A 12,643-nucleotide genomic window follows, 5' to 3' on the forward strand; every position below is an offset into this window, starting at 1 on the left:
AAATAGCCAATATGTCTTAATAAGCTGTCACCGGAATCCCACTACATACTTCTCAGCAGCACTATTTACTTGCTAGGGAAAAAAAAAATCATAAAGAAGTGTGGTAAATTCAAGTCCTAGTAATTCTGAGCATTGCCAAGATCTGCCATTAGAATTTCTTTGGTTATTTCTTTGTGCCTTGAGTTTGTGGGGTTTGCTTTTGGATAAGAGAAAAAAAAAAAAAAAATATATATATATATATATATATATATATATTTAAACCATAGAAGGGACTTCTGGAGGTCAGATAGTCCAGCCTCTCACTCAGAGAAGGCCTATCAACAACAACAAATTAGGTTAGACATGTTTTTGATCAACCAAGTCTTGAAAATCTCCAAGGACTGAAAATCCATGATCTCCTGGGCACCCTTTTCCAAAAATGCTCTACCTTCCAAAATGAAAGTACTATATCAGCTTAGTGAGATAATAGATTATTCAGCTTGACATCTAACTTATCAAGTGGTCTCCCTAGGATCTCATCATTGGAAAGCAATGAGTTCTTCTGTCAAGCAAATAGACTAAGAACATGACTTAGATGCTGAATATTTTTTCAGAGCCAGATCTGTTCTCATTGCAATAGGGCCAGCTTGGGAATACTATATTAAGTAAACCACAGATGACTGCAGCTGATGGACAGGATACCTAACATCAGCTTGAAATTAAAAATATGTGTGCACAACACTGGGCTTGCTATGTAATTTATGCATATGTATATAAAATATTCATATGCATCAATTATTATTTGCAAGACAAGTAAAATCTATCGTACAGTTAATTCATCTTGAAATTCAATACTGTGAAGAGATTTTGTCTTTACTAAGGGTTTTGTCTTCTCTAACCCAGGTATGGTGACATGGTGCCAAAGACAATAGCTGGCAAGATTTTTGGTTCAATATGCTCCCTGAGTGGGGTCTTAGTCATTGCTCTCCCAGTCCCTGTCATTGTCTCCAACTTCAGCCGTATCTACCACCAGAACCAACGTGCAGACAAGCGCAGGGCACAAAAGGTAAGATCCCATTTTCTTCCTCTTTTGCTGTTGACAATAGATAAATGATGACTTTTTATATGTTGTGCATCCTCAAGGCGAGTATGATTTCTTAGGAATATGACTTGAATGTATACACTACATGCTGAGCCAGGGTTCCAGATGCAAATGCTGTGTTATTTTTCATTTTAAAAAACATGCTTTGTTTATTTTCATTTATCAAACAAATAGACAAATCCCTAAGCATTACTTCTGATATCTGTCTTATCAGTCAGTTTCACTAATCTATGTGTTTAATTCCCAGGTTCATTCTCTGGGGAATCTGACTATTTGGGACCTTGTTTCTCTAGATCTACTTTGCGTAAAAGGCTTCAGAAAAGCAGATGAATCGGGAAAAGACCAAAGCGGAAGTCTTTTTTGTCCAGCTTTCTTGGCTTACTGAAGATCTCACTAAAATACTAAGTAGCTCTATGACAAGATATTTTTTCTCCCTGGCTCATGTGAGCAAGGTCAAAAGCCAGGAAGGACTACTTACCAGGAAAGTAAACTTAGGCAAATCACCATCATTAAACTTAGGCAAATCGCCATCAGTTGCCAAACTTAGGCAATCACCATCATTTCCATATCACTATCAAAATAATAGTACCAATCCACTTCACCCAACCTCATGATGAAAAGTATCTCATGCAGCCTCTATAGACAACTGAAGCCCTGATAAGGGAGCCAAGATGTATTACCTTCTGCTCCTCTGCTGCTGGCAGTCAAAAGGCTCTAGATGCAAGGGGTCTTGGATTTGGAGTTTTTTTGTGCTCCCATGGCCTCTCTTCATGATTAGGGTAACTGCGTTTCTTTCTACACTCCAGCAAATGTACATCCGCGGCAGGCTCAGAGTTCTGTGTGGTCCAGTGAGAGCAGGATCCCTGCCCACAGAAGGGTGCAGGCAGGTGATGGATGTGGAGTACAGATGTAGAGCAGAGGAATAGAGGCTGCCACAAGCTGCAGCTGCCTCATATGGATAATAAAGGTTTAGGTAGGTCTGTCTATCTTTCTGACTGATGCCTGCATAGAAATAAGGTGAAATAAATGTACATAATAGTACCATCCTCAGAATATCTTAGAATCATAAGAAACTGAGGTACATTATTAAGAAAGTCAGTCATAGGCCTGGGCTGAATATATTGTACCCTTTAAATGGCCGTATCTTGTAAGAATGTTGTCAGGTGGGGAAAATGTCAATAACAGAAAACAGGGGCATCTTAGAAATGTAATACCTTTCTTGCTAGAGACACGTGGGAACCTTTTTTTAAAATATAGACTGCTTTGGTAAGCTAAATGATCTCACCTACTAATTCCACACATCCTTTTACATCATGTTTTCTCCCATGTGCTAGTTCCAGCTGTATATTCCCCTCTCCCATAACTGGAAAATGTAGAGAATACATCACTTTTACACTACATTACTTTTGTAGAGAACTTTTCAATTCTGTTTATGTAGCACTGGTAAAAACTGCATGCACCACCAGTGCTTCATTACTGTGCCTCAGAGCATGGTTCCAGTCATGGATAAGAGATCTACTTGATCCCAGCAATCAATATGCTTGTTCTGAGCTTTCATAATGACTGCAGAGACAACCAGCCTTACTTCAGATAGACACAGTCTCCTACTGTATATTGTGAAACAAAATTTTCTATGTCTGATTTGCACTTTCCAGTGCATGGGGGAGGGAGGAGGGAAACTTGCAAAAATTAGATGGGCAGACTGGCTGATATTTCCTATAATCTCTTCCTGAATAGAAACTGCTTAGTAGCTGGCTTATTCTCCTTGGAAAAACAGCGAGCTCATTGTATGTCACAAACAGGAATATGGAGTGATGAATGGCAATCCTGCAAAATCTCTTTTACTCTGCTCCCCAGAATAATGCCAACAGTAAGGATGAGAGATTTACTCTGACCATGTTTATTCCCTTCTAGCTTTGGAGAAAATGGCTTGGAGGTCTGGTTAATGTAGCACTGTACCTCCTGTTGCAAAGCTAATCTCCTCTCTCATTCTAAAATGACTGAGAAGTTATGAACTTATTGTTGCTCTGATGGACTGAAAGAAAAGTCAACTAAAGGGACATCTTGGGTACAGTATAGTCCGTACTTAGAAATATTTACCTATGAAGCATAGCTTTGCATTTCACAGGAGAGTTCTACTGCATTTGCATAAGAATATTCAAGCAAAAATGTTGAAATGTTGAACTTTGAAATTCCTGCTTCGTTCAAGGCAATAGAAGGTCTACACAGTTTTCTAAAGTAAATGTTTCTTAAGAAGCCACCCTTATTCTGTAAGGCCAAAGAACACAAGCTTGGAAGAAACTGCTGTTCTATGGATCACAGCATGAACCCTTGCAGGAACCCTTGCTTCCATCTTATTGAAAAGATTGGATATTGGAATTGTGGAACTTCCTTTACTAGTATCTCATACGTAAGTTTAATCAAGGTAGTCTTCAGAAATGACAAAATATCTGGGCTGTAAGGAAACTCTAGAGAGAGTTCCTCTTCAGTTAAGAATTGAAATCTAGTATCAGAACTCAGAATTTTCAGCAGAAAAATGTTGTCTCATGTTACACTGGTGGAAGAGACATATGACCACAAATACATGCATCTAATGAGTTCTGCATTGTCATTCAGGTTTAGAAAATGTCACTTGCTTCTTTTTAGAAAAAAAAAAAAAAAAAAGAGAGAGAGAGAGAGAGAGAAAGAAATAATGTCCATAAAACATTAATGTCCAAGAGAAAATGGAAGAGAAAAATTTATTTATATACCATCTCAGTTTCAATGCATTTTGAAGGAAGATCTTACTTCTAACCACTGAAATATATTGTCATAAAACAGACTTCAATATAAACAAACAAACAAAATAGATTGAAAGTAGAATATTAAAAAAAAAAAAAAAAAAAAAAAAACTATCTGTGCTCATCAGAATATTTTCTTCTACCAGATAGTAATGTCCAAGAATCTGACCTTTTCTGGCAATAAGTAAATAAATAATCCAAAATAGATATTCATGGGAGTTGACATTCATGGCAGAACTAATTATGCTCTACAGTCTTACTACACTTTTTCCTTAAGCAGATTTATCTCAACTGAGAAGATAGTTTTGAAGAAGGCTGCTTGTGAAGATTTTCTCACCTAGAGACAACTTGAGGAGATTAAGTTATTTTCATTTCTCATCATTGCTTTCAGGAGGCAAATTTAATGACAGATATGTTGTGACTGGTCTATGTGGAAACAAAAGGAAAAACAAAAGGAAAAAAATGAAATAAAGGAAAAATGACTATTATCTCCAAAATCTGATTTAATAAATGCTATTCAACTTGATTCTTTCATATGATTATGGTCTTCTACCTTCATAAAATATAACACAAAGATTGGCTGGGCTCATATTTCATTATTTACTGATTGTACATCATGTATTTATCTCTCAAGTTATGACTAATTAGTTACTACATAAATACAAATAGCTCAAGAATGAATTACAGCAATAGTACCTAGCAATCTAGAGCTGAGCTTTTGCAATAAGGAACCATGCTAGGCAATATAAATTCTTTAAGCTCAAATAGGATATTAATCTCAGCGGTATTGTAGAGATATAACTAATGGAACAACTTATCCAAGAGTTTTAAATTTAACACAAAAGCACATAAAACTTGTGTTTACTGAGTTTGAATAGATTGTGAAAGCAAAGCACAACTCAACAAATATATGAACCTTTTTTAATTGCATATCCATTAGCTTCCAAAGTAAACAGCATTTTATTCTCTACTGCATGCTGATGTTCTATAACTTATTTTCAGCTAGTCTAAAGTCAATTATTTGCAATTACTGAAAATTAGAAAATCAGAGCATGAAATGTGGGCCTGATTTTTCACTTGAAAACAAACATATAGGATGGATTTATGAAAGACCAAAGAGGCAAGGAAAAAAAAAAAAAAAGACAAACACAGTGAGACTAATATTCAGATCATTTTGGCCACTGCTACACTGTTATAGGAGTCATAATGACCGTGAAGGACTTTTAATTTTAATGTTGTAATTGTACAAGATCATGATAAAAATAACAAACATAAAGACAATAAGGTAAGTAATCAGTACTTTTTCAGTTTTGATAAACAAACAGTTAAGCAGTCTGGAGAGTAGCAGACTACAGGAGGTACTAAATTAGAAGGGTAGGCTACCTGGCTCCTTGAATAACAAATGAGATTCTTGTTAAAAATGATTCCCAGTACCACAATAATCTTTGCCCTAAAGTATTTCTGATAAAATCTCTCTAACTACAATTAGACAGCTGAGGTTATCTTGAGTGCTGAATACTGGATGTTGTAAATATCCCATAGTGCTACACTTAGCATTATTTAAAACCTTGAGAAAATAAGTGTTTATCTTCTAAAACTGACAGAACAGGTAGTTGTTGAAGAAAAGCAGTTTATTTTCGTAAGGTTTCTATAAATGCAGTCATAGACAAGGATCCATCTTTAAGATACAAAATTTGAAGGTAGAAAAGAAAGTGAAACATTCAACAGTGTTCAGTACAATACAAGGGATGCTATAAGGATTGGAATCAGTTTCTTTAGAAAGCATCAGATAGAATGACTATGATGGAATTTCATCCTAATAGCTGGAATTTCATCCCAATAAGTAAAATAACAGTGTTTTAGATCGCTGTTTTTGTCCCATACAATGTAAAAATTACCATAGTCAAGGTTTCACACTGAATGGCTAACATGGAAAAATCTCATAACAAAGCAGTTAACCTATTGCAGGAGAATTTAATCCCTTCTTTGTTTACCAAATATTCCATGAAAGAAGAGTTAGGAAGGATATTGCAGTGGTTGAAAGGGACAGTTATCACTCTTTTTCTGTTATAAATGACAGAAAGTGCAGTTCAGACTAAAGGAAAATACAATTCTTCCATAACCACTTTTTTTTTTTTTTTGATGTCATCACATCATCCTGATGTCCTTCACGGGAATTCAATCCCTAATACACAGCCCTTAAAATCCTGTGGCTGATATGAGCTTTGAACAATTCCTTGGTAAGAAATGTGGGAAGTCACTGGACTGCTAATGCTTCAGGCTCTGATTAAACAGACAGAAGCACTGAAAAGAAATTTTATCATTTTTGTGACTGGTTTGTAAGCACTCCCAGTTTCAAGAGTATTTTCTATAAGCTGAAATAAAGCAGGCAAGCCACAATATCCGGTTCATTTCTTGGCAATAGTTTTATTGTCTTCACTTCAGTAAATGGTGTAAATTCTGGCCATCTTTATGAGTCTCAGCTAGAAAGATGTAAGCTATGAGTTTCCATCTCACAAATGCTTTCTAAGATACTATAAATTCATATTTACAAAGCAATTTAAAACCCTCACATGGAAAATACAACCTTCATCTTACATGTGGTGCAGCACATCAATACATTAAGATAGTCTGATGAACTGTTATATTTTTTACATTTCTTTATTAAATGGTGCTGCACCATAATTATTACCTCAGTCACTGTAAGGGGAAATGAATATACAAGCTAAAAGAAAAAGCATGATTAATGTCAGTATGTTTGTTCATTAAATTTAATGAATTTCCTTGTAAATCCTGAAAAATTTTTGTGACCAAAATCACTTATTTATGAAACTTCAAGCTGCATCCTGCAACAGCATCTCTAAAGCACCTTGAGCTCCTAGTGATAAAGAGTAGTGGTAAGAGAGACCTTTCACTTACTCACAAATGTAACCCATAAACGTGTTTTGACAATACTGTATTCTGCAGTACAGGCAAAGCTCTTCTCAGGCTTCAGCCAATCATGCTGGTGTTGCTTCTCAAGTGTTCCACCTTGAAAAAAAAATGAATCGTCTGCCTGTCCAAGAGGATTTTTAATTACCAGCCCTGAAGACTTGGCCTTAACCACACCGTTGGCCTGTGCAGAAGTACTGTGGGATCAAGGCACTTTGTTCCTTAACTTTGTCCTTTAGGTTGAGGTCCATTTACTGCACAACTGGGAGGGCTGTGTACACAGAGGAAGATGACAAAACAATATGTTATTCTAAAACAGCTGACAGATCACAAAATGAGGCATTGTGGTCTTTTTGTCTCAGTGATGCACACATGCACAGCATTATCTTATTTTCTCTCTGAACAATTAAAAGATAACAAATGCAAAATATATCAGCCAGATTCTAGAATGTTTGCTGTTAGCTGTCATGGTTTTCTTGGCTCACTCTTGAGAAGATCTGTGAGTTTGAGAATGCAAGTGCAAAGAAGCATGGTGTTGAGTCATTCCTCATAGTTAGTCAATTATTAATCATGCCAGAGAGAAGATCTGGTGCCTGCAGTGACCAGGCTGCTTCTCTCTACGTTAAGCACTCAAGGATTCTCAATCATTTCATGTTGACATTTAATGCCAAAGAAACTGGGAGGAGAGAGATACACGCTCCCTCTATCTTCTCAAAATAACTGAGCAATTGTCAGGAATGGAAATCCTGATTAATGTATTAAACTCAGTTTTTCAAGTTGTTCACTTGTCTCCCTCTGTGCTTCAGCAGCCATTCAACTCAAGGTGCTGCTCTGCGTTTGGCTTTCAGAATCAGAAAGCTTTGGTACATATAAGGAACCAGCCACAAAAATTAAAGAACCAAGAGACCATTCTAGTAATAAGTGCTTCCATTTTCCATAACATGGGTTAAGGGACTCTTTTCTTCATACTTTTCCCTAACGTTGGCTGCTGACTGTTCTGCAAGTCAGTGGATTCAAAGCATCCTTCACTCACCACCACCTTCTCTGGGATGAATGTCACCTACATAAGCAAGGAGGTTCACCTGAGAAATCCCAGACCACATCTCCTCTCTCTCAGCAATTGGACACTCCAAAAAGTCAAATTATGATCATGATGATTATAATCATGTAGATTATGATCAACAATGATGATTTTTAAGGCTGATTATAGAAATACACATGAAGAGATGAAAAGGTTTTAAAAGGCCTGGAAGATATTGAGAAACTTAGATGGGAGAGAGTGTAAAAGCAATCACCGCATTCTGTTACTTCCAAAAATCAGAAGTCTCTGAGAAACTAGCTCATGGTAGTTGTAATAATATTTTTTTCTGATTTCTTCCCCTATAAAGAGATATTCACTGCAGGAAGCAGCTGAGATGGAAGTCATACTCCTGACCCACAAGGCATAAGAAGTGGCTAAGTCACATCCAGGAAAAAAGCAGGAGTCTCTTACATGCTGATATGTCTAATCTGCTCTCCAAAATCTTTGTTCTTGTTAGCTGATGCATGCAAACAAATAAAAATTTTTGGCTTTATGGGAAGACATTTTTGATTTGCACCACCTGGAGTACGAATGCAATGCAGCCTTTCAGTGATTATGACATTGGTATTCATAAGCAGCTGGTTCCAATTAGCAGTTTTAGATAAACAGAATAATGGATACAAGTACAACTGACACTCTTCCTTTTTGTCTATTTACACAGAAAGCAAGACTTGCTCGAATTCGTGCTGCAAAGAGTGGGAGTGCTAATGCCTACATGCAGAGCAAACGAAATGGCTTACTGAGTAACCAGCTGCAGCAGGTAATGTTTTTGTATTCTCCACCTCCAGAGTAACAGCTTAATAATAGCCCAGCAGCAGTTTATTCTATTTATCACCAGGGCAAGTCAACTTGGGTCTTTAGGCAATGTTATTTTTAGAGGTAGATTAAGGAAGGATAAGCTGGACAATTATTATGTTAAAGGTAGCTTATGAGAGCTGATGATAGGGTAATAATATAATAATAATAATGTTAATATTAAAATGGCTAGATAGAAATGCTGGATTCAATGTAAGCCACAGTTCTAGAGCTAAATCCTGCAGAAGACCACAGTAAAAAAGCACAGGGTGTTTGCGTCTTAGGAAGTATGTTGGATTTATCTCATTTGGCTTTAGACAGCTAGAACATGGGTGATGTTCTCTAATAAAAAGTAGCTGTAGCGTACTGTTGGCACAAAGGGGTGTTGCAGAGTGAAAAACATTCCCTGGAAGCACCTAATTTTTTTTTTTTTCCTGGGGAAAATCTCAGTGATTACCTCCAAATGCAGCAGGGACTTACAGCCAGGAGCCCAGGCAACAGCTGGGACCAGGATGTGCAGCGGCTGCGTGGCTGCGAGCAGCTGGAGGTGGTCCCTGGGCTGCTCAGAGCTGTAACCAGCTGAGAAAGACTGAAGACACAGTGTTTCTTAGTCCCTGCCATTTTCTAGTGTTTTGGCAGTTCCCTGGGGGATACAGGAAGGCTTTCATTCCTCTATGCCCTTTCTCTTTAAAAACTGTTAAAAAGCCTACTATTCTAGCAAATAGCCAGAAGAGGAGGAAGTGGCTGTGTGATTTAGCATAAAAGAGGAACAGGCAGAATACTTGTTTCCTCTTCTGCATGGAAGAATTCAAATCTTTGAAAGAAAGAGACACGAAATGGCTTAATTGCCATGCAGCTTTCAAATATCCCAAAGTTGAATTGTAATCTCTCCTATTATCCCACTTCCTACCCTATTTAGTTTTCTGCTTTCTAGTGAATAATTACAAAAGCAATTAATAAACAGTGGATGCTTTCTACTTAATTCTTCATTCTGTGTCAGTAACATCTGCTGTATGCTTTCTGAAGTCAGCAGATTGGGATCACTGACATGAATTTTTGTGTAAGCAGCAATACCATAAATTCCTTAGTGATGTGAAATGATCCCAGGAGGACTACTATGTTCAATTTCCTTCCAATAAGGCATGTTCCCAGGAAAAAAATAATAATAAGAAGAAATTATTACTGTCACTGGAATTTATTATAATTTTAATATTAATTCAACATTCAAAGATCATGTGTTGATTGTAGTTGGAAATTGTACTAGTCCACCTGCATACACATAAAAGACCTAAGATGGAAATATTTAAAAGGAAATGCAAAGCAAGGATATATATATATATAAATCAAACGCAAAAGAGTAATTGCATCCAAGATCATTTGTGTTATCCCATGTAGATGAGACGTTATGCTGCAGTATACAATCCAGATTAGTTCTGATCAAATATTTGGATAGGAGCCCTCTTGTTCATAAATGAGAATAATACAGATTTCTTTGTATTAACAGTCCTCCAGTGAAGAAGAACAGGCCTTTGTTAGCAAATCTGGCTCTTCCTTTGAAACACAGCACCACCACCTGCTTCACTGCCTGGAAAAAACTACGGTAAGAAAAAAAAGTGTGTTTTCCTGTAAATTCCAACATCAGTGTAGTTCTGAATGTTTTCAGTATTTCTTCTAATTAATAAGCCTTTGTGTGAAAGTGATTAGCTGTGAAGAGAAGCCGTTTTATCATATTTTAAAACATTATACCCTCTGCATGTAAGTAAGAGAGAGAGAGAGCCTGGATGACAGCCTCATCTAAGGTGAAAGATACTGTGACATGAGTCTAGTCTAGGGGCAAACGTGGCCTTCAGAGTGGTTTTCATACACTCCATAATGCTAACATCTGCACTTCTCTGCAGTACAGTTCAGGAGACATCATTTGTAGTCCTTACGTATTTAAAACTGTGGAGTCAAACCTTTGGTGTAGAGAGCTGCTGAGTGTTTCCTCTACCATGAGTACAGTTCTTGCCGAAGCAACTGCACGGGAGGATCCCCAAGCATCTCATTTTGAAGATTCAAATGTTTAATCCAGATGTAGGTGCAAAGCTTCAGAGTCTTTGGCTTCATTTTAGACACTGAGGTCCCTGTAGAAATCAGTGACTCAATTCATAACAGCCCAAATACGCTCATCTAGATTTGAAACTCCCTATTAATCAGAAGAACTACTTATCATGTGCTCTCTATATTTTTCCCTGATCAATATCTGGATAATTATACAGCCATAAAGGATAATAAACTATAGCAGAGTTATGATTCAGTAATATCTAAATGCCATGTTTACTAATAGTATGTATTTGGACAGTTAAGGTCACAGCAATAAACCTAATCATCCCTAACTTCATATTGCTTCCTCTTTTATCGCTTTCTAAGGAAACTCAGAACATAAATATTAATTATGTTTAGTTTAATCTTTGTAGATATGGGAATTTCACATTAAGGCATGCTAAAATTATCTCTTTGTATTTTTATATTGTTGCAGGTATTATATTGCTATGTAAAAATTTACTTTATATTGTAGGTACATTGGTCAACATCCATTAGACCACCATTTACAAATTTACAGCTAGTTTTATAAGTTCTGGTTGCATGGAAAAAATATATGATAGAGGCCATCCATATGCCTTGTACTATGGCATTTCTTGACAAACACTATAAACACTTGATCAAGTTAGTGACTCCTGAATATCTAGGTTAAGTATTTTTGTGATTTTTTTTTAATCCATTTTCATGAATAAGTCACTAATAGAAGAAAAAAAAAATAATGTTTGCTAATAGGATACAGTTCACCAAAAATGAAGATGTACAATACTGGTGTCTGGACAGCTAGCTCAGATATAGATTCCATGACAGGTTCTGCAGTCTCCTTCTGTTTTTTATTTATTTTTTGCACAAATTAAGTATCTTATTCTCAGAAGCCAAATCAAAGGTTGCAGTTATGGCATGACTTCTCTTCCCATTGCTTCCCATTCATTCCCATTCCATCAATACCACTCCCTCTCCCAAACCCTCCTTGAAATCTAACGTTTTAAGACATTTTCCAATAACTGTTAAAAAGCACAAGGTAGAAAAAAAATGGCACAAAATGAGGCAATGAGCACAAACTGAAACACAAGAGGCTCTGTCTAAACATCAGAAAATATTTTATTTATTTATTTATTTTAAATGCAGTGCTGGTGACTGGGCACTAGCACAGGTTGCCCTGAGAGGTTGTGGAGTCTCCCTCCCTGGAGATTCTTAAAAGCCACATGGACATGGTCTTGAACAACAGGCTTGAGGCTGCCCTGATTGAGCACTGCCCTACGGGCAGTGGTCCAAATGACCTGCTGTGATTCTGTGAAATCTATTTTGCAATTTCTTTTGAAGTTCTGGATACATAGGGAAACTTCATGTTATTTCATCTTAACTTTGTGATCTAGTTTTTCATTAAAAGACACAGTAATGCTTCCACTATATTTGATGGAGATCCATGTGAAAGTCTTAGTACTACTCTTTCTAAAAGATTTAAAAGTTTTCTACCTACAGACATTGCTAAATTAAAATATGATGTATGTATATATATATATTAATGTTCTCTTTTGACAGCATTTCCTTGTAAATAAATTGTCACAGTTGTTACATCACTAGCTAGTAATGTCATCTCATGGTTGCTTATGTTTTTTCCATTCTTACTTTCAGAATATTTTTTATGCAATGGGTTGTAAGACAGAATGTCTCACAGGATACAAAGTAGCTACTTTTCCAGGGTTCAGACTGGGTCCTTTTGGAACATTTCTGAGACATTTTGTACTAGGACCTGATAATAGTAATCTGCCTTAAAAATGTTCCATAGTTGAACATTACAAACATGTTTTAAAAACCTAGTAGTAGCCACAGGTCATGTCAAACTATCGCAGAAATCATGAAAAAAATATATTCATTTGGTGGGAGCTGGATTCA

At 36.5% G+C, this 12,643-nt stretch overlaps 1 protein-coding gene across 2 annotated transcripts in view; it reads left to right on the forward strand.

Annotated features, from left to right (window-relative positions):
* KCND2 (potassium voltage-gated channel subfamily D member 2) overlaps nt 1–12,643 on the forward strand; it is a 293,969-nt gene that overhangs the window by 274,669 nt on the left and 6,657 nt on the right. For both annotated transcript variants that reach the window (XM_084531746.1, XM_084531747.1), the window contains 3 exons: nt 883–1,045; nt 8,535–8,633; nt 10,173–10,268. In XM_084531746.1, the coding sequence (XP_084387872.1) occupies nt 883–1,045; nt 8,535–8,633; nt 10,173–10,268 (358 nt within the window). The remainder of the gene's footprint in view (nt 1–882; nt 1,046–8,534; nt 8,634–10,172; nt 10,269–12,643) is intronic.

This window comes from Aythya ferina (genome assembly GCF_964211825.1).
Source record: "Aythya ferina genome assembly, chromosome: 1".
NCBI classification, from domain to species: Eukaryota; Metazoa; Chordata; class Aves; order Anseriformes; family Anatidae; genus Aythya; species Aythya ferina.